The 23,532-nt window shown below is 39.5% G+C and overlaps 1 protein-coding gene across 3 annotated transcripts in view; it reads left to right on the top strand.

Moving 5' to 3' along the window:
• The window catches only part of map3k4 (mitogen-activated protein kinase kinase kinase 4), a 212,342-nt gene that overhangs the window by 30,719 nt on the left and 158,091 nt on the right, over positions 1-23,532 (top strand). For 2 of the 3 annotated variants that reach the window (XM_073051584.1, XM_073051585.1), the window contains exon 2: positions 3,841-4,019. The exons of the other annotated variant lie outside the window; for it this stretch is intronic. In XM_073051584.1, coding sequence (XP_072907685.1) covers positions 3,841-4,019 — 179 coding nt within the window. The remainder of the gene's footprint in view (positions 1-3,840; positions 4,020-23,532) is intronic. 3 annotated transcript variants of the gene reach the window in all.

The raw sequence follows: 23,532 nt of genomic DNA, 5'->3' as shown, positions 1-23,532 counted from the left end.
CACTCCATCTAGGCTTTTCAATATTCAATAGGTTTAAAGTTCAAAGTAAATTTTATTTTCAGAAAGTGTGTGTGTGTGTATATATATATATAGATATATATATATATATATAAAATACATGTGCGTGCGCACATATATATAACAATCTATATACTACTAAAAGTCTCATCTTCTGTCTGTGACCTCGAATTAGCACAAACAGCGCATTACAGTGGCACTTTTTTTGGCTAAGTCAACTTAAAATGCGCTAACTTACAGAATGCAGGCAAAGTTCAAGGTTATATATTCGTATAAAATTGCTCATTTACCAAAATCAACAGTCTCGTTTTCACCATCATGGAAATAGGGATGTGACGCCACGACACATGCGCACAGCCAGCCTCAGCAGCGACACCAAGCGGAGCAAAAGGGCAGGGCAGGGCAGCTCTATTTTGATTCTCTCAAAGGGTGCCCTAACGGGTCACCCCGTTGTGTAGTGTGTATGTGTGTGTGTGTGTGTGTGTGTATATAATATATATTAAAAAAATAAAAATAATGAGTGTGTGTATGTGTACACACACACACACACCCTGAGATTTCTTGTGGACATACTTAATAAATCTATAGAGTAACTATAACATAATCAATGAAAGACCACCCAACTAGGGCGTTCAACCAGAGTGCAGAAGACAATAAACTCTAAATACTAAGGGAATAAATAAATATCGAGAACATGAGATGAAGACTTGAAATTGGTTGTGGGGACATTACAATGATGGGGCGGGTGAAGTTATCCCCTTTGGCGTCAAGAGCCTGTTGGTTGAAGGATGGTAACTGTTTCTGAACCTGGTGATGCGAGTCCTAAGGCTCTTGTACTTTCTTCCTGACAGCAGCAGTGAGAAAAGAGCATGTCTTGGGTGGTGGGGGTCCCTGATGATGGGGTTCCTGCGACAACGTTTCGTGTAGATGTGCTCACTGGTTGGGAGGGCTTAACCCATGATGGGCTGGGTCTTATCCACTACTTTTTTGTAGGATTTTCCATTCAAGCGCATTGATATTTCCATACCAGGCTATGATGCAGTCATTCAGTATTCTCTCCCCTAAGCACTTTAGAAGTTTATCAAAGTTTTAGACGTTATGCCAAATCTCCACAAACTCTTGAGGAAGTGGAGGAGCTGCTGTGCTTTCTTCATAATTGCACTTACATGCTGGCCTCAGGACAGGTCTTCTGAAATAATAACACCTGGGTCTTTAAAGTTGCTAACCCTCTCCACCTCTAATACTCCAATGAGGACTGGCTCATGGGCCTATGGTTTCCTTCTCCTGAAGTCTATAATCAGCTGCTTGGTCTTGCTGACATTGAGTAAGAGGTTGTTGTTATGACACCACTCAGCCAGATTTGCAATCTCCCCTCCACAAATGAGAACCCCCCCCCCCCTTCATTCTTATAAACTCCGAGTTCAAGCCAGAGTTTTCAAACTCTCCTTGTACGTTAACCCTTTCATTCCTGAGATTATTGTCGTAAACTACAAACGTACTTCTCTGCAATGCCAGCATACATCATTTTCAGATGAGGAGCCCAAAATTGTTCACAATATTCCAAGTAGTTTAAAGATGATAGTTTTTGAAATATCAAAAGAAGTGTGATTAAAAGGTATGGATTTTGAATTGCAATGTGTGCGAACAGCTTTTTATTAGAAGTGATTGTTGCAACTTAATGTGTGTTATATGTGTGTTTTTGAGCAGCCATTAACATCGTGCTAAAACAGCTACTGACAGTGTTTCAGAAAGTAGTCACTGATGAGGCAATTAGTTTGAGCAGTCTTGAAGTATATTTTGCAGGGAAATCTTAATTCGTTACACACGTGGAGGGAACAATTATGTTAGTTATTTTGACTGCGCTCTGCAGAGTTTTGGCGATTATAAATGCTAATCCTCGTAAGATGTGCTAGGGTTACCCTTTTGCTCTCCTTTACACGCCTTGCATACTTAAATATTTCTCATTTTCTTTCTTATCAAAATTGTATCTGATCAGTGGTAAATGCTAATTCACTATCCTCTATCTTGATTCCACAATTACGGTTTTATAGGTTAAAAATAAAATTGTTCCCTTTGCTCTACATCAACAAGACATGTTTTAGGATCAAGCCTTCTAAGCCCTAAATATATCTGGGTCCAGCTTATCTTCTATTTTCTCAGTTGATTAATTTGATTATATGGCTTATCCTTGTATTCACAAATTTGACCTCAAAAGTGTTTTCCACTGTTTCCTCAAATTCTTGGTCATTGATGTTATTTGCTGTACAAAAATTGTAATCACAATGCAAATATGCAATAATATATTTGGCCTAATGTATCTATTCTGGTGTACATTCAGTGGCTACTTTTTTTGGGCACACCTGTACACCTGCTTGTTAATATAAGTATCTAATCAGCCAATAGGCTGGCTGGTGGCACAGTGAGATCAGCGCTGGGCTCGAGAACAGAGGTTCCCGAGTTCGATCCAGTGACAGACTGCTCCCGAGCGCGCTGTCCATCCGTGCCGGGTTGATGTCGAGCTTGCAACTCGACCTCGTAAAAAAAAAACACTGCCACCTCCAGTTTAAATTCCCACGTGGAATATTGTGAAGGATCAAAGATCCGAACCAAATATGTGGCAGCAACTTGATGCATAAAACATAAAGACATGGTCAAGAGTAGGGGTTCCCAACCTGGGGTCCATGGTTAATGGTAGGAGTCCATGGCATAAAGAAGGTTGGGAACGCCTGGTCATCATCATCAGAATGGGGACTGAATGTGGGACTTTGACCATGGAATGATTGTTGGTGCCAGACGGAGTGGTTTGAGTATCTCAGAAACTGCTGATCCTCTGGGATTTTCACACACAACTGTTTCTACAATTTACAGAGTATGTTGTGAGAAACAAAATAACATCTAATGAGCGGCAGATTTGTGGCAAAAATACCTTCTTAATGAGAGAGGCCAGGGGAGAATGGTCAAACTGCTTCAAGCTGACTGGAAGGCGGCAGTAACTCAAATAACCACACATTACAACAGTGGTGTGCAGAAGAGCATCTCTGAACGCACAACACCTTGAATCTTGAAGTGGATGGGCTAGAGTAGCAGAAGACCATAAACATGCACTCATTGGCTACTGCATGTATATTCAAATTGTATTTGTCTAATGTCGTTTTATTTTACATTTTTCTATTGCAATTTTTCTTGCATCTTCTTTCATACTTCATTGTGGTGCAGTTTCCATTGTCCCATCCACCCCCACTAAACAGTTAATTCCTCCCACAACTGCAGTTAACTTTTATGCAATGCTATGCTTGCTGTGTCTCTATGGTATCATTGTCTCTTGGTAATTCAGATAGATGGGTGTAGCAGACTGCATGTACCACCTTTCATTTTATTTTGAGGCTGCTTTTAGCTTTGTGCAGTTTTTTTTAAAGCATGTTTCATTGTAATATTTACTATAGTTAACAGTAATTCTTCATTTTTCTGCTCATGTAAAAGCTTCAGTATCAAACAGGATTTCTTATCAGCTGGACATGTTTTCTATGTACCTCTTCGGCATTTTTGTCATTTGTAAATATCACATTTCACATAAATTGTAAGTTAGTGTGTAGATTCAGATTCTGCTCATTATAAAGGAAATGCTGTCAACTGTGCAATGAACGACTTATTTTGAAGTTGTTCTCCACCCAACCATGTATTGTGGTTCGGTTGCTTGATTTGTTAGTTGTGTACTTTTAAAATGCATGAGTAGTGGTTTATCCCTTGCTCAAAGCAACATGGTTCTCTTTAATATGAATGGTTTGCAAAGCATGTTGAGCCTTTTTTTAATTCCTTTCTCAGGGCAGATGATGCTGATGTAGCTTCTGAAGATTCTGAACTGGAGAACTATTCTGATGAATCCAGCATTGAAGGTTTTTATGGAACTTCACCGCCTAGTACCCAAAGGCAGATGAAACGCATGTCAACTAAACATCACAGGAATAATTTGGGGAAAACAGTTAGTCGTTCTGGCAGTAAAGGTTAGTAAGTTGTAGAGTCTTACTTTGGTTTTTAGTAGTTCAATAACTACAATGTAGATGAGTTGTTGGCAGAGTGGTATTGGGTTTGCATAATGCTAGCTGTTATTGGCAAGGGTGGTGAGACCGTTCTGAGTGGGTCTGGACTCTAATGTTGACTTCACTTTACAAGTTGCATTGGAAACATTTTATTAGCTGTAGACATTGAAGCTTTTGCTTTTTTGCTCTTCAGTCAATCAGTGAATTATTTTACATTTGAACTGTGATTGCAGAAACATAACGTTTTGGGAAAGATCTTGTTATTCTCCAGTCTGCCAATTTGTATATCTTCTTGGATTCTCCTACAAATAGTTCTGCATCCTGTTTATGATGGCAATTGATGTGGTTTATACAAGGCTACTTGGTTCCTACAGTAAGATCTGTAACTTTTAATTTCTTATTTTTGTTCTTATACATGCCCATTTAAGGTAAGATTTCTCTCCCACTTGCTTCTCTCAAAGTCCTGGTGATAATGTGTGGTGGCATTGTCTTGAGAAACAGCACAAGGCTTCTTCCCTGTCTGCTGGCAACTACTTGTCCGTTGACCATAACGCACAGAAGCTGGTTACCTCACCATTATCACTGGCATTTCATATAATGATGTTTGAAGATTGGCTGCTGTTTTCATTTGTAAAGCATATCTTCCAAAGCTATGTTAGAAGTTGTGCATCTTTATAGGCATTGTTTGCCTTTGTGTTTTGTTTTGTTTAATCAGTTGGTGCTCTTCCTTGGGATTAAGACTAAGCTGATCCTGGGCTTGTATATGCTGTAAAATGGAGCACTCTGGCAGTTGATGATCGTGTTGCAATGTTCAAAGCCATCTCCATCCCTTCAGTCCTGGAATTGGTTCAGTCACATGTACCAAAATACGGTGACAAGCTTGTCATGCATACTGTTTGTATATATCAAATTTTTACACAATACATTGAGGTAAAACAATGCAGAAGAAAATGTAATAGCTATGAAGAAAGTGTAGTGCAGGTAACCATTGAAGTGTAAAATCATAACGAGGAAGATCGGTGAGGTCAAGAGACCATCTAATCATAATAGTGAGCCATTTAGTAGTCCTATGACAGGCGGGTAGAAGGAAGAGACAAGGAAGGAACCTTCCTGGAGAAGCCGTTTTTCCTCTTTAGAAGTATCTTGTGAAATGCATTCCACAATTGTAGATATAGCCTTACATCATTTTGCCATTCTCTTGAAGTTGACCCATTCTTGGTATTCTTGTTTCATAAATGCAGGATGCTAGAAATCCAGAGCAACACATACCAAATGCTGTAGGAACAGGCTGAGAACAAAAACACTTGCTGTTTCCGGTCGAGACCCCTCATCATGACCTTGTCTCATTGTGCTTTTCATTCAATCTCTGACATGGGTTCTGCTTTGAGGATGAGTTTACACTCTTTTGTAGTCCATTCCCAATAGCTGCACAGCCTATTTTGGCAGTAGACTAATGCTGCTGGCTAATGAGTGCAAGTAGGCGAACGGCAGGATCTTGCTGGTCAGTGGGGCCATTCAGTGGTAGAGCTGATTGTAAAATCAAAGCACAGTGCTTCACTATAGCAGCTATATTTCATTAAGAGCTTGAGGAGATTTGGTTTGTCAACTAAGACACTTGAAAATTTCTGCAAATATACCGTGGACAGCATTCTGACTGGCTGCCTCATCATCTGGTATTGGGGGGGAGGAGGTTTGGCTGCTGCACAAGATCGAAGTAAGTTGTAGAAACCTGTAAGATTAAGTCAGCTCCATCATGGGTACCAGCCTGTGTAGTATCCAAGACGTCTTCAAGGAGCGGTGCCTCAGGAAGGTGGTGTCCCACATTAAGGACGCCTACCTGCCCTCTTCACACTGCTTATTGTCAGGAAGGTGGTACAGAGGCCTGAAGGTACCCACTCAGCAATTCAGGAACAGCTTCTTCCCCTCTGCCGTCCAATTTCTAAATGAACATAGAATGCATGAACAGTACCTCATTACTTTTCTTTGCACCACTTATTTTAATTATTTAATAGACATATGTACTTACTGTAATTCAGTTTTTTCTTATATTTATTATGTATTCCATTGTACTGATGCTGTAAAGTTAACAAATTTCACAACACATGCTGGTGATATTAAACCTGATTCTGAATCACTAACCACATAGTAGATGGATTCCCATTAAAAGATTTGAGCTAATGGCAACACTGGAAGAAAGTGTCTAATCTAAGGCAACTTATAGTTCTACTTCCAAAGTACTTTGACTATAATTTGAGATGTCCTAAGGATGGTAAAGTTGTGATATGAATTGTCTTTTTGGGTTCTGTACCTTCACTCTTTTATTGTTTAATTCTCTTGTCTCATTCCCATGCGCATCACTCTGGCCAGCATTTAGTTTTATCTGTTGGGGGAATATTAAAATAATTGTGTAGTATTTCCTGAGGCAGGAATTCTTACAGGCTGTCCTGTTAAACCCATTCTATGTTGTTCCATTTGTGTTTTGCTCACAAGTGAAAGTTTGAGCCCATCACAAGGCTGAGAATTAAATAGAATGTTGAAAGAGTGTGAATTAAATTCAAAATTATGAATTTAGATGCAAAATGCCACAAGAAGTAGAAGCTGGTGGGGGTAATATGATCCCTCAAGTCTACTCTGTCTTGTTAGATAATGGCTTAATTTGCAAGCCACTCTTTGCAATGACACGTTCATTAATTCATTTGAGACTGAAAATCTGTTGATCTTGGACTTTCTGACCACAATTGATTGCAGAGCTTGCTGGAGAAGGGAATTCCAAATTGCATGGAAAATTATCTCCTTGTCAGTTCTAGATAGTTGACTTCTTATTCTTAGACTATATTCACTTTTGTTTAAGGTCTTTATCCAGGGGATCCAACTATACAACTTCTGTATGTCTTGCTGAAATGTACATGATTCTCCCCCATTAATTTCACTGTTAAGACAGGAGTCAAACAAGGTCAAACTCATTGTGCATCAAACTATTTTCCATCATTATTGCTGCCATCCTTCATCACATTGGCCAAGACTTCCCATAGGGAATCCCAATTGTGTATAGAACAGAGATCAGGCTTTCAATCTCAAATGCTTCAAGACCAAGAACAAGGTCAGCACCACCACTACCCTGGAGCTTCAGTATGCCGTTGACAACGCCATTACAGTGCACTCTGAAAAATACCTCCAATGTATCCTGAGAGCATTTACCAAGACATAGGACTGTGGGTCTTGTCTTCAATATAAAAAAGACAGGGACCCTATATCAACCACTAGCCATTTATCCAGCCCTCCATAAAAGTTGATGATATCGCCCTTGAAAATATAGACCACTTTCCTTATCTTGCAGCATTCTCTGCTCAAAAGCAGGCATTAATTCTTAAGGTCAACAATCGCTGAGTAGTGCAAGTGGAGCTATGCAGGATTAAGGAAAAAAGTCTATGAAGACCTTGATCTATAGGTCCAAACAGAACTTTTGGTTCATAAAGCAGTCATTCTATTACTGTATGATGCTGAATCATGTACACCTGAAAACCCTTGGACAATACCACCAAAGATCCTTAGGAAGATTTTGAGGATCAACTGGAAGAACATCAGAATTCAAAGTACAGTAAATTTAGTGTCAAAATGTGTATATCGCACCATATACAACCCTGAGATTCATTTTCTTGTGGGCATACTCAAGAAATACAGAATAGAATAATAACCGTAATGAATTAATGAAAGAACACACAACTTGGACATTCACCAGTGAGTATACTATAGCAAATACAGAAATAAATAAGTAATAATAGTAGATAAAAATGCAATAAATGTCTAGAACACAACATGAAGAGCCCTTGAAAGTAAGTTCATGGGTTGTGTGAACTTTTTAATAATGGGGTGATTGAAGTTATTCCTTTTGGTTAAAGAGCCTGACGTTTGAGGGGTAATAACTATTCCTGAACCTGATGGTGTGAGTCCTGAGGCTGCTGCACAATCTTCTTGATGGCAACAGTGAGAAGAGAGCATGTCCTGGATGGTGGGGGTCCCTGAAGATGGATGCTAGATGGATGAATGAACACTTCATGTAGATCTACTCTGTGGTGGGGAGGACTTTACTTATGATTGTCTTGGCCATATCCAGTCATTTTGTAGAATTTTTCATTCAAGGGCTTTGGTGTTTCTCTACCAGGCTGTGATGTAGCCAGTCAATATACTCTCCACGACACATCCATAGAAGTTTGTTGAAGTTTTAGATACCTAATCTTTGCAAACTCCTAAGGTACTGTCATGCTTTCTTCTAATTGCAGTTACGTGCTGGGCCCAGGACAGGACCTCTGAAATTATAACACAGGAATTTAAAGTTGTTAACATCTGATCCCAATGAGAACTACCTCATAGATCTTTGGTTCCTCCTCCTGAAGTCAATAATCAGTTCCTTGATCTTGCTGACATTGAATAAGAGGTTGTTGTGGCACTACTGAACCAGATTTTAAATCTCCCTCCTATATGCTGATTCATCATCGACCTTGATTCAGCCTTCGAAAGTGGCGTCATCAGCAAACTTGAATATGACATTGGAGCTATACTTAGCCACACAGTCATAAGTAGAAAGCGAGTTGAGCAGGGGGCTAAGCACACAGCCTTGTGGTGTACCTGTGCTGATGGAGATTGTGGAGGAGATGTTGTTAACCAATCCGAACTGCCTGGGGTCTGCACAAGGAGGTATTGAGGCCAAGGGTTTTGAAGTTTAATGCCTAGCTATAGTCGATGAAGAGCATCCTGATGTATGATCTTTGTTGTTTAGACATTACAGGGTTGGGTGAAGAGCCAATGAAATGACATCTGTTGTGGACCTGTTGCTCTGGTAGGCAAATTGGAGTGGATCCAAGTAGTTTCTCAGACAGGAGATGATATGTTTCATCACCAGCCTTTCAAAACACTTCTGCACTGTGGATGTAAGTGCTACTGGATGATAGTCATTGAGGCAGGTTAATGCATACATCTAAGGCATTGGTATAATTGAAGCTGAAGCAAGAGGCTAAAGATGTCAGTGAACACTCCAGCCAGTTGATCGGCACAGGTATCTTGTCTGGATGGCATGCTTTTCATGGGTTCACTCTCCTAAAGTCTGTTCACATGTCGGGCTCAGAGACTGAAATCACAGGATCAACATAGGCTGCAGGAGTTTGTGATGGCTCCTTCATGTTTTGACAGTCAAAGCAAACAGAAGTCATTGTGTTCATCTGGAAGTGAAACCTTATTGCCAGTGTTGCTTGATTTTACTTCATAAGAGGTGATGGCATTCAAGCCCTGCTACTGTCAGTCACCCTTCATTGACAATAGTTTAGTTTGGAATTGCTACTTCACCCATGAGATGGCCTTCTGGAGATCATACCTTGACCTCTATAACTTTCTTGGCCACGGATCCATTATTCCCAGTTGAAGGAAGGTCATCGAATCCCTGATGGGCAAAAAAGATGACATCAAAATCAGCCTGAAGAAATTCAACATTGCATCTAAAAACTGGGAAAATGTTGCTCTCAGTATATACACCTGGAGGAAATCTGTTCAAGTGGGAGCTGCGCTACATGAGAGCAACCTGTGCTGTACTGCAGAGAACAAGCAGCAGCTATGAAAGGAGAGACTGAACAACCAAAAGACCCAGCCAGTAACCATAACCACCACTTACTCTTGTCTACACTGAACTAGAATATGTGGATTCCAGATTGACCTCTTGTCTACCTAAGGGGTTGTCTATCACAAACATGAGAAATTTGTAGTTGCTGGAAATCCAAAGCAACACATACAAAACACTGGAGGAACTCGGCAGGTCAGGCAGCATTTATGGAAAAGAGTAAACAGTCAGCATTGGCCAAGACCCTTCTTCAGGACTGAGAAGGAAGAGGGAAGATGCTGGAATAAAAAGGTGGGGGGAGGGAAGAGAGACCTACCAGAAGGCGATAGGTGAAGCCAGGTGGGTGGAAAAGGTCAAGGTCTGGTGAAGAAAGAATCTGACGAGAGGAGAGTAGACAATAGGAGAAAGGGAAGTAATAGGTAGGTGAGAGGAAGTGCAAAGGTCAGAGTGGTTGGTATTGATGGATCCTTAAGAGAGCCTCATACTCGACCCGAGTAGTCACGCTGCCAGACCTACCTTACTCAGTTTTATGGAAAGCAATCCTTTTATTCCAGGAACAATTCTAGATATTTGTTGCACTGCTTATACTTTGTATACTCTTTAACAACCCAGTGCTTAGAAGAGTAATTCCTTTTAACTATTTGTATTTGAAGTTATTTGACAGCTTTCATATATCAAATTGTTAAAAGGCACATATGCTATTCAATATTTTGTGCAAGCAGGTAGAAAATGTGCAAGGGCAGAAACTTCATAAAATATCAGAGTGAAGTGAAGGCAGCAATGCAGTCTATTGTGAAAATCATACTATTTTTGTCCTTGGCTTCTAACTACCGTAGATTCCGGACTACAGAGCGCACCTGATTAAAAGCCGCTGGCTCTAATTTTAGAAATAAAATCAATTTTTTAATTGTAAAGGCCGCACCGGATTTTCGGCCGCAGGTGTCCCACGTTGTAATATGAGATATTTACACAGAAAGATATTACACGTGAGGATTTTTTAACTTTTAATTAAATCCATATGGTAACAAAAACAAATACATATTGCAAATGCTTTTTTTCGAACCGTGCCCGTAACGCGGCTACTTTTAAATATACGTTGCGAATACTTCTTTACTGAACAACATTCCAATATCTCCTAACGACTGGTAAAAAATATATATACTGCAGCCTACCAGGAAAAGTTATTGATCGCCTTTAACTTAAAAGCAGCGTTCGCTCAGATCCAAAGCCGCTCGCGTAATGTGCTCCCCCCCCTTTCCGTTTATCGCAAACGGCATTTTTCCCACAAGACACCGCGAAACCGGGTGTGACGTCATAGCATCCCGCGATGTAGTACAGAAAACAAATATAGTTAAAACTCTTCTAACTTTAACTAGAAAATGAATTACTAAGCGAAAATATTATAAACTAAATAACTGCCATAAGGCAGCACAATGCTTCGAGTGTTTTCCATGTTGATGAGGGTGAGTACAAATGACTGATTTACAATAATTTAATTGTGAAAGTGCGCTTGATTTATCGTACAATTTCATTGGACCTCTGTGAACTACTCATCAATTTTATTGGTCTACTGTTATGAGGCAAAATGTTTACGAGGCGGCATGAAAAAAATCATGCATTAGCCGCTCCGTATTAAAGGCCGCAAAGTTCAAAGCTGTTCAAAATGTGGGAAAAAAGTAGCGGCTTAAAATCCGGAATCTACGGTAGTCATGTTAATAAGCTGTTTGCTAGTACTAAAGTCTAAGCAAGTACCATTTTATAACACATCAGGCATAACTATACCAAATTTTGATTTTGTGTATCCGACATTTCAACAAGTAATTAGTCTACATTTAAGTACTTATTTAAAAATATAATATAAATTTAATGTTTAATCATTTTAACTGCACAGTGCATCGTTGCTGTTTCCTTTGTTTTGTTTCTTTCCCATGTTTCATACTTTAGGTTCAGCCTTTCATCATTTAAGACAATTTTAAGGAAGTGCTCAGTCCAGTGTGAATGTGCGGAGACAATATTAAAATTGGTCAAGGGTTTCAGTACAGTGCATAGTACAGAAATAGAAGTGCAACAAAGAAGCTTTTTAGAGGCTAGCAAGATCATTCTTTTAAGGCAATTGCAGAAAATTCTGAAATAGGTTTTGATAAATTGAGAAAGGATGAACTATTTTCATTGACATTAGGTTTGGTAACTTTATGTACTATGATTCTTTAAATTTCAAATCAGGAATAATGATGTGTGAAAGCTTATTATTTAAGAGCTTATTAAGTTTTTAAAATATCTGGTTTTGTTTATTTTGATTTTTTGCACATATCTAGTAAAACTTTACCAGAATTCAAAATCTCTGGTGACTTGCTCTAGAGAGGGGGAAGATTAATTATTGAGATTAAATTAAAAGTTTTAATTATTAATTAAAACTTGGCATTGAGGAGGAGCTTCAATTATTTCCTATCAGTTGCAGTTTGTTGATGAATTATCAACTGTGATAATGCACTGTAAGTTCTCAAAAGTCTGCAAGCAAGCATCTAGTGGTCTGTCAGTCTGTTCTTGCATGTATGAAAAGTAGTTGGAAGCTTGTAAAATGTTGAAGAAATGTAAAGTATCCATTTTGTGGTTGGTTGATCCCAGTGTTCCCGTAGAGTGTGGATGGTATTTGGTTTGTTGACAATGAAGGTCTAAACTCAAAAACCTTAAGACCCATCTGATATAGATAATTTTGGGTATCCTCACTAAAGGGAGGTTATACTGTAGTTACCTACTCTTCAAACACTAGTTCACTTGCCTGTTTAGCCTCCACAGTCAGTTTCACTGCCAATACCTTTCCTATGAAGTGAAAACCAGCTATCAAAGTAGTTTAGATTCAGTTCAAATATTTATTGTGATACCTTTTTAATTCAGACAAAATTCTAAAAACACATTTAAAACTCAGGAATGTTCTATCTTTAAGATGTCCAAATTACAAAGAATTACTAAAACAAAGGATTTCCAAAACTTACATACAAGTCCTGTTAGCTAAAATGACATAACAGCAAGTTGCAGACAGACAAAATGAAAGGCAAAGGAATGGATTCTAGTCTTCTGTCTTTCTGTAATTTTTCTTGATGTTTCTGGGCCATTTCTAATAACCTTGACTACACTCTACATTTATACTGTTTTCTGCCACTCGGGTGACTTCACGTGTATATAATTTTTCAGATAGCTCTTTACACAAGTGGTCTAAAAGCTTCTGGAAACAGAATTCCCAGAATTCTTCGAGCACACAAGCTCTCTAACTATTAACAGATGAGATTTGATGTGCTAAGTGGCAGTATCAATTTGGTCTGCAAGCTTCCTCAAACTAAATAATTTAGCCACGTTGTCTGGTTTGAAACAAGCTGAATTAAATAACCCTCTTTGTCTGAGAAATCAGCCCAACTGCTGTGGACCAGCATCCTGTGTTCTATAGACAGTGCTTGTTTGCAAAGCTGTCCTTTAAATTTTAGACTGATTATTGCTTTCCATTTACATTAAGAACTGAAGACTGCAAGCAGCTGAATAAAAAATTTTGGTTGGAAATTTATCTCACTCAAAAGCAACCCTCTGATCTCTAGAAGTTTCAGCTGCTATGTTAGAAAACTGAGCTTGGCAAAATAGAAAGATCCCTTGCCTCTGGACAGTGAATATCCATCACAAGAAAGCTAAATCATCCAAATTGTGAAGTTATGCAAAGACTAAATTGGATGAACAGTTTGATTTTTGACACTAGTGTGTTTTAAAGACCTCAAACATGAGGAAATCTGCAGATGCTGGAAATTCAAGCAACACACACAAAATGCTGGTGGAACGCAGCAGGCCAGGCAGCATCTATAGGAAGAAGTACAGTCGACATTTTGGGCCGAGACCCTTTGTCAGGACTAACTGAAAGAAGAAATAGTAAGAGATCCAAAATGATAGGAGAAGACAGGAGGGGGAGGGATGTAGCTGAGAGATGGAAAGTTGATTCGCAAAAGGGATACACAGCTGGAGAAGGGAAAGGATGATGGGACGGGAGACCTAGGGAGAAAGAAAGGGGGAGATGGAGAGCAGGCAAGAAGTGATAGTGAGAGGGGCAGAGAGAGGATAAATGAAAAAAGGGGAGAAAATAATAAATAAATAAGAGATGGGGTAAGAAGGGGAGGGGGGCATTAATGGAAGGTAGAGAAATCATTGTTCATACCATCAGGTTGGAGGCTACCCAGACGGAATATAAGGTGTTCCTCCAACCTGAGTGTGGCTTCATCTTGACAGTAGAGGAGGCCGTGGATTGACGTATCAGAATGGGAATGGGACGTGAAATTAAAATGTGTGGCCACTGGGACAGAGCATAGGTGTTCAGCGAAATGATCTCCCAGTCAGCGTCGGGTCTCACCAATATACAGAAGCCTGCACCAGACGCAGTATATCACACCAGCTGACTCACAGGTGAAGTGTCGCCTCACCTGGAAGGACTGTCTGTGGCCCTGAATGGTGGTGAGGGAGGAAGTGTTAGGGCAGGTGTAGCATTTGTTCAGCTTACAAGTCCTTATTGGACCTTATTGGAAACATTTTGCTTGAAACGTTACTGACTAAGTGAATGAGAATGTAATGTTGATTTATTTTTTATTTTAAAATTCTGTCCCAAGTTTGTTGTGACAAAGAAGTCACAATAATAGATAAACACAATATGCCTAAAACAATAACACACAAATAATTGTACTACTTCTTGTGAATAGTGAGTACACCATTTAAACAATCATAGTCTAGGTTCAAAAAAGTATGTGAACCTCTTGAGTAATGCCTTCTACTAAAGTATTTGGGGTCAGGTGTTCCAGTCAATGAGTTGAGATTGGAGGTGTGGGTTGTAGAGGTGCCATGCCGTATAAAAAAAGACTCAAAGTCAGGTTACTGACAGACCTGCTCTTCTCAAGAAAGATCTGTTTACATGCACCATGCCTCGATCAAAATGACTTTCAGAGGACCTTAGTATTGTAGAGATACATGAAGCTGGAAAAAGCTGCAAAAGCATTTTTAAAGATCTGAGTGTTCATCAAGAGAAATTGTCTACAAATGGAGAAAACTCAGTACTGTTGCTACTCTTCCTTAGGAGTGGGAGTCCTGCAAAGATCACACCAAGAACACAATCTGCAATGCTGAAGGAGGAGAAAAAGAACCCAAGGGTAACAGCAAAAGACCTGCAGAAATTTCTAGAGCTTGCTGAAGTCTCTGATTATGTTTACTATAAGAAAAACTGAACAAGAATGGTAACTGAACAAGAAGGACACCATGGAAGAAACAACTGCACACCTCAAATTTGCAAAAGGCCACCTGGATGTACCACAATGTTTCTGGGACAATGTTCTCTGGGCAGATGAGATACAAGTTGAACTTTTTGGTAGAAATGCACATTGCTATGCTTGGAGTTAAAAGGGCACTGCACACCAGCAACAAAGCCTCATTCCCAAATGTGAAGCATGGTGGAAGGAGCATCATGGCTTGAGGCTGCTTTGCTGCCTCCAGGCCTGGACAGCTTGCAATCGTTGAAGGAACAATGAATTCAAAATTGTATCAAGACATTTTACAGGAGGACATCAGAGTAGCAGTCCATCACCTGAAGCTTATAGAAGTTGTATAACGCAACAAGACAGTGATCCAAAACCCAAGAGTAAATCAACAACAGAATAGTTTAAAAAGAAGAAAATTCATGTTTTGAATTGGCCAAATCAGAATCCAGACCTTAATCCATTTGAGATGCTGCGGCATGACCTGAAGAGGGCTGTTTATGCAAGGTATCCCAGAAATATTGATGAACTGAGGCAGTTTTGTATGGAGGAATGGTCTAAAATTCCTCCTCACTGTTGTGCTAGTCTTGATCAGCAGCCACAGGAAACATTTGATGGAGGTTATTGCTGCTAAAGGAGGTTCCACCAGTTATTAAATACAAGAGTTCACATACTTTTACCAGCCTGGACTGTGAATGATTGAACAATGTGCTTAATAAAGACATGAAAAGCACAATTGTTGTGTGTTATTAGTTTAGACAGATTGTGTTTGCCTATTGTGATTTGGATGAAGATCAGACCACATTTTATGTGTAATTGAAGCAGAAAACCAGGTAATTGCAAAGGGTTCACAAATGTTTTCTTGCAACTGTGTGTGTGTGTGTGTGTGTGTGTGTGTGTGTGTGTGTGTGTATTAAAATGTGTATGTATGTAAATACATACTGCAATTTACATTTTTATTGTGAATTGCAAAGTACTGCTGCTGCATATCAACAAAGTTCATGACATATGCCAGTGATATTAAACCTGATTCTGATTCTAAATCTGCAAAAGAATTTCGATAATTGTAATTTAAGCTGTAACATCATGAATTCTAGTACTTAATTTGAGTCCCTGGGCTGTAGTAATGTTTGATTTCTTTGGCTCTGGGCATTCTAGCTTGGCCTTCCATTATATCTTTCAGTTCAGTGCCTCTTCCAGTAGCAATTTTTAAAAAAAATGTTTGACTTGCAGTGCGGTATGTTAATTAACAAGTTCTAATTTTTGTCTAGAGCAACAAACTTAGGTTGAGTTTACCAACTGTGATCAGTTCTGATGACAGATTCTGATGAAGGGCCTTGGCATGAAATGTTGGCTCTTTATTCCTCTCCATTGATGCTGCCTGACCTGCTAAGTTCCACTAGCAGTTTGTGTGTTGCTCTGGATTTCCAGCATCTACAGAATCTCTTGTACTTTTTATTTTAGAGAAGTTACTCAACATATCAATCTGGATATGACCCATAGAGCACTGTATTTTGAATGGTAAAATCACCTGCAGTGCCTATAACATTAATTTTGGTTATTTAAATTTTGATCATGTGCCACTTTCAATAAAGCCATTATTAATAAAATCTGGAGCTCAAATAAAATGTAGTTTTGAGGCACTTTCTGAACTTATAACTGTTTTGGGTTTATTATTCTGAAGTAAAATTGCATTTTTAATTTAATCTTGTGTAAGCTATTTCCTATCTCGTGTGATTAAATCTGAAACATGATGCTAAATATGTTTAATCTTTCTTTTTGTAATGCTGCAGTATTGGTTGTAGCATTATAGAGTAAGACTCTGAAAAGCCACAATGGAAAAATGTGGCTACTAGACAAGTTAAAGATGATGTTAGATCAAAGGGAACTGTTCTTATACTGCCAAAAGGAACAGTAAGCCCAAGGGTTAGTAAAGCTTCAGAATTTAGCAAAGGCTGATCAAGGCATTGGTAAGTACAAAGAATATGGAAGTATTAAAATGAAAATAGCTTCTGTAGATAGAGGAAAAGATTAGCTTATCTTGATGAGAAACACAAGAGGTTCTGAAGATGCTGAAAATCCAGAGTAACACACAAAATGCTGAAGGAACTTGGCAAGCCTGGTAACATTTATGTAGCATTTCTCTCTGAAACATTGACTCTTTACTCCTCTCCTTAAATGTTGCCTGATCTGCTGAGGTCCCCCAGCATTTTGTGTGGACTAAGATTGGCTGGGCCTTATACTCTTGTACAGGAGAAAACCTACAGATACTTGAAATCTAAAACAGAAAATATTCAGCAGGTCAGGCCTTGTCCAGTATGGAAAAGGCAGAGAAATAATAGTTGTTCTTGATAAAGGACAGAAAACTTGGAAGTGGTGGAGGAAACTAAGTCTGGAATGAATGAAATTAACTTTAAAAAAAAGTGTTCAGAAATGAACAGAACTGAAAGACAAATCTCTTAAGACCTGATGATCTGTCTGGATCGTAGCTTTTGGCGTGCTAGTACATCCACAAATTAAGCAGCAAATGAAAGGCAGGAGAGGAAAAACTGAGCCGGTATTTGAGTGGAACGACCTGTAACAGAATTGGCTAGTTTTAATCCAGGGTGAATTACCCAAGTCTGTAGAATCTGATATTAAGTGGATGGCTGTAATATGCCCAGCCAATGGTACAGAGTCACAGATAGATAAGGTTAAGTGGGGCAGAATTCAAATGACAGGCTTTTTTAAACTGAGTGTCCACTTTGTATACTATCTGTGTTCAGTTCCAATCTATGTTTAATTTCTCTTCTGTGGAGGAGAGTTACTCGTACACTCTGGCAGTAGTCTAGTTTTGGAAGCACTTTTGCTCCTTGAGCGGTGGAAAGGACAGGCAGATATTGCCCCTCGTGTAGTTGCTTGAGAAAATGCTTTAAGGGGAGGGGTGGGTAGTGGACATTGAAAAATTGACCAGAAGGCTGCACAAATAATGGTCCCTTCAGAATACTGAAAGGGGATGTAAATATGCATCTGGTTTATGGAATCTTGTTCAAGACTATGGAAATTGTGAAGGGCTTGCACTGTTGAATGCAGGTACTGGTGTAGTGGAAAATGAGGATGCTTTGTCTTTGCTATGTCTGATGGGGGGGCTGGAGGCAGAAGTCTGGAGAAAGTAAGATATGAGCAGGGACACTCAAATACAGAGGCAAAGCCATAGTTCTGGAAGAAAGAAGACATCTCGAATACCTGCATGGAAAGATCAAGAGGAATAGAAAATATCATTTATGCAGGATGAGAGGAAGTGTATTTGAGTTAACTATGATCGTCAGTGGGCCTGCACTGGAAGTTTACTTGCCTCTCTTGCAAAGGAGGCTAATGTTCAGAAAGAGAAAGGGGAAATTGGAAATGGGCTGTGTAAAAGTAGGAACAGGCTGGAAATTGGCAGCAAATGTTACAAAACTTGAGTTTTGTAGGAATGCGGGAAGCAGCATCAATACAGTTGTTAACATATTAGATGGAGTGGAGGGAGTGGGGCTTGAGTAGGACTTGGACAGACTTCCATGTATTTCACAAATGATGGTTGTAGCTTGGCTGTATGAGTGTTTCCAGAATGATATCTTTGATTTTGGGTGGGAGGAGGTGATGGAGAAAGTGTGTGGACATTGGGAAGAAATTGTTCAAATGTGAGTATATTTTAAGCCAGAGAGAATATGTGGTGGTGGAGGGGACTGTTTGAGCCTATTTGGGGGGAGGGGGGGGAATAAAAGCTGAGCACCTTGATGAAGGCTGGCTTGGAGGGATTTTACATCCTTGTTTGAAGAGAAGCCATTTGGGATCAGTCAAAGTTGTGAAGAGTATTAGACGTAGATGGGAAGGGACTTGGCCAGGAAAGAATAGATGGAGCCAATATTGGAAGAAAATGTTGGATGGAGCAAGAACGGGCTGCAGATTTGGTCTATTGACTCAATACTGCTTGTGGATCTTCGGAAGAAGGTAGTGCGGGGTTGGAAGTTGTGAAGGGAAGATCTCTCTAAGGAATTTAGTCCCTAACCTATTAGTGAGAAAATAGGCAAATCAGGAATTTCAGAGATAGCTCTGCAGTTAGAGTGAAGACTCCTGACTGGAGGAGTAGAGAATGGATGAAGAATTCAACATTATGTTGGGACTGGAATTCATTAATTTGGCCTTAAAGGAGGATGAAACTGAGGGCTGAACCATTGGGATCCAAGGAGGAAAGATCAAAAAGGAGAGTGAAGTGGGATGAACTTGGGATGTATCATTAGTGTTTTTAAATCTTGCATTGGGCTTTTGTAAATTCAAATTGCATCAGTAAGTGCTAGTTAACTATATCAAATTATTGCATTTAGTATTAGAGTTTTCTCTTAATTTGGTATTGGCATTCTGTTGTCACATTATAGTAGAGTTCTTCACTAACTCACTTTCTGCACTGCTTCAATGGATATGTTTGAATTCTTTCTCTTCAAATTTTGAACCAGAATTTACTGACTCCTTGTGTTGATTACTGTACTTCAGGCAGTAATAAACTTCCACTGGCCGCCACTTGTTACCCTGGCAAGCTTTTAACCTATGAAATGAAAATTGTTAGGATATTTGCATTCCATTAACTGTCGTTTTTGTGAAGACGTCTTTGTTTCTATGACTTTCTATTTAAACAGCATTAAAAATTGATTGTAGCAACAAAAATCACCACTACATGGATAAGAATCAACTGTTATTTTGAGCAAGTATCTTTGAAACCACTAAGCACTAAGTTAACCAGCTTAGTGTGGATTGATGCAGCGGAGCTATTTTCGAGAGTTGTTTCAAAATGTTTAAGTTGGCATTATAAAGTTGATGCCCCCAGTAAATAGCTTAGTGAAATAAACTTCAATGTTCTAAGGACATGAGGAAATTTTTAATTTAAACAGGCTATTTTCTAAAAGAAGTAAATAGAGTCTTTGTTCATATTATTCATCAACTGGAAATGGAACTTTATTTAAGTTCTATGTTCCTTGAAATGTAGTGCCTTTGCATTTATTTTGCATCCATGCTGATGGTTGATATTAAACAAAGACCTTGTTCCTGCCACTGTGGCAAATTTCGGTCAGTTACATTGGCTTGTATCTAGCCCCCAACCCTTTGCTCACATTAATGAGTATTTTGTTCAACCAGTAATTTTGTTCAATTTAACTGAGAATTTTTATTTATGAATCACATGCTCCTTTTCCCCCCACAGTAGTGCCCAAAATAATAGGGGAAATTTTAAAAGTATGAAATAAAAAGCAGGTCCTTGTAAAGAAGTCCTTGTAAAGTGTTACTTAGAAGATACTCTGAAGATGTGGAAGAAGGTCTTGTGGTCAGATGAGACTAAAGTGGAACTTATTGACCCCAAGTCTAAGCAGTACTTGTGGCGTAAATCTAATACTTCGCAACAGCCAGGTAACATCATCTCTACTGTTGAGTGGAAGTAGCATCATGCTATAGGGATGCTTTTCAGCAACAGATACTGGAAATCTGGTCAAAATTGATGGGAAGATGAATGCTGCTAAATACAGGGATATCCTGGATTTTTTTTAAAAAAACCTGCTAGCCTCTGCCAGAAAGCTTAAACTGGGGAGGAGGAGGTTTCATCTTTCAACAGGCCAATGACTGAAAGTGCATTGTCAGAGCAACCATGGAGTGGCTTCAGATGAAGAAAACTGATGTCCTTGAGTGGCCCAGTTGGAGTCCAGACCTTAACCTTGAACATCTCTGACATGACCTCAAGGTTGGTGTCCACTGTTGTGCCCCAACTAACCTGGCACCGCTTGAGCAACTTCACAATGTGGAATGCGCAAATCTTGCTCCTTCACATTGTGCGAAGCTAATAGAGATTTATCCAGAAAGACTACTGGCTGTGAAAGCTGCAAGAGGTGGTTCAATTAAGTACTGAGCAAAAGGGATGAATACTTTTGAACTGTGACATTTCAGTGTTTGATTTTTATAATTTTTCATGCTTTACAATTTTCCCTATTTTTTTGGACTCTACTGTGAAAAAAGAAGCATGTGCTTCACAAATGAAAGTTCTCAGTTAAATTGATCAAAAACCCAGTTGTAATACTCATTTATGTGAATAAAGGGTTGGGACCTGAATACTGTATGTCAATACTTGGATTCTTTTTGCTTGTTCATTCAAGTAAGATCTGAGTACTTCCATCTCTGACTCTTATTTCCCCTTTTTCAATCTGTTTGTGTCCATCTCTGGAGACTATCCATGACATCTTTTACAAGTTTGCTGACTTACAGTTATCTTGACTATACCTCTTTCATCCTTGTCACTTAAAAAAAATGCAATTTCCTTTTCTCAGTTCTTCTGCCTGTGCTGCATGTGTTCTAAGGATGAGGCTTTCAGTTTTAGAACATAGATGTCCACCTCTTTTTTTCTTAAAAGGTTTTTTTGCCATTGAGGCTGCCCTCACCTGCATCTCTTCCATTCCCTGCATATCTACCCTCACCCCATCCTCCCACCGTGGTAACAGAGATAGGCTATCCAGCACATCATTCTCCATAACTTCCGTTATCTATAAAGGGATCCTACCATTGAACACATCTTGCCCTCGCCCCCGCCACAGTCTCTATGTAACTCCCTTATCTACTTGTCCCTCCTCACTGATCTCCCTCCTGGTACTTATCCCAATTATCCCTGCAATTAGGACCTGACCCTACACCTCCCTCACAACTGTTCAGGGCCACAAACTGTACTTCCCAGTGAGGTGACACTTTAGCTATGAGTGTGCCAGGGTCATCTACTGTGTTCGGTGCTCCAAGTATGGCCTTCTGTACATTAGTGAGACCCAATGTAGATTTGGGGACTGCTTTGGCATGCACCTTTGCTCTGTCTGCCGCAGATGGCAAGATTTTCTGGTGGCTACCCATTTCAATACAACTTCCCATTCCCATTCTGATGTACCTGTGCATGGCCTCCTCTGCTGCTACAGTGAGGCCACACTTGGATTCGAGAAGCAAAACCTTAAATTCCATCTGTATAGCCTCTAGCCTGATGGCATAAAAGTTGGTTTCTCCAACTTAGGTAATGTCTCCTTCCCCCCCCCCCCCCCACATCCACTTTTTTTTGTTACCCTTTCTGGTTATCCTCTCACCTTTTCTCACCTGCCCATCTGGTTTCCCTCCTTGTCTTTCTTCCATGGTTTACTACCCTCTCCAATTAGAATCCTTCTTCAGCCCTTTATCTCTTCCATCTATCACCTCCAGCCTTTTAATTCATTCTCCTTTACCCACCCATCCACCTTCTTCCCCCCCCCCCCCCCCAATCACCTGGTCTTACCTATCACCTGCCAGTTCGTACTTCACCCCACTCCTCACCCTCTACCTGATCCTGGCTTCTGCCCCGTTCCGTTCCATTCCTGATGGAGGTCTCAACTCAAAACACCGACTGTTTACTCTTTTCCATAAATGTTTCCTGACCTGAGTTCCACCAGCATTTTGTGTGTTGCTCAAAATTACCTACCAGCATCTGTAGGATTTCTTGTGTTTCTGAGTACTGGTATGTCATTCTCCAATGAGTCCATGTTAACTCACTTTAAAATTACTTAAGTCCTGACTTTTACATTCTGGGTATTCTCAAATATATCCACCATGACTTAAAAATTATGTTCGTTCTGTTATCAGAAAGGGCAGGGTAGATAAATTGTACAGCTTTCCCAGTACAGTTCAATTATTACACTCTTTTTCCCTTTCTGTGGCTTTCCTTCATGTATTATTCTGCTTTGCATTTTAGAAAATGCAAAATGTTTTTCTTTTGAAATGTGACATGGGCATGTGTAACATGATCATGGTATTGGGGAGAGGATGTGTTTATAAAAAAAAATAGTAAAAGAAAATGAATCTTAATGGGATGTTACTACAGATTGCAAAAAAAAAGTTACTGTTTTCAGTCACTGTGAAACCAGGATAACGATCATGCAGGTTTTTTAAAATCTTGAATCAGTAGGAGAAACGGTCTTGACTTCAGAATCAGCTGCTTCTTGTTGAGAATGGTGTGGAGGCTTTGGGAAAGCTAATTTTGGAGAGCCTGTGGTTGTGTATTTCCGCTGTGGAAGATGGAGCTGCCATGTGTATTTGGTTAGGTACTAGGGTAAAATGAATGAATGACTGTTAGAAAATTCAATTGAACTGAGAAAAGAATGCCATTTTAGAAGCTACAATGAAAGTTAATGGATGGTAGGTGGAAAGTAAAGAGATTGGACCAATATAAGAGAAAAGGAAGGCAACATTTGATTACAGAGAGGGATTAAGCCACCAAAGTGTCACCCACAACCTTTGAGCTCAGCAGCACCACACCAACTGAGAGGACCAATGGAGACCAAAAGCAAAGGTAAACAGTAAAAAAAAATGCTATTTTCTATCAATACTTAATTATTTCTGCAATGTGGAATGCTATGGAAGTCAAACTTCTATTATTATACTCTACTGTAATTCTTACATATGTACTCACAGAGGAAACTGAATTTGAGAACCAAGGAACTAAGTAGTCTTCTTTTCTCCCGGTGCTGGGGATTTGACCTAAAAAGATACCCATTTCTCTTTCCACAGTGGTTGATGTTTCCAGTGTTTTTCA

This window comes from Hemitrygon akajei, chromosome 7 (assembly GCF_048418815.1).
Source record: "Hemitrygon akajei chromosome 7, sHemAka1.3, whole genome shotgun sequence".
NCBI lineage: Eukaryota > Metazoa > Chordata > Chondrichthyes > Myliobatiformes > Dasyatidae > Hemitrygon > Hemitrygon akajei.
This window is presented reverse-complemented; position numbering and strand designations above follow the sequence as displayed.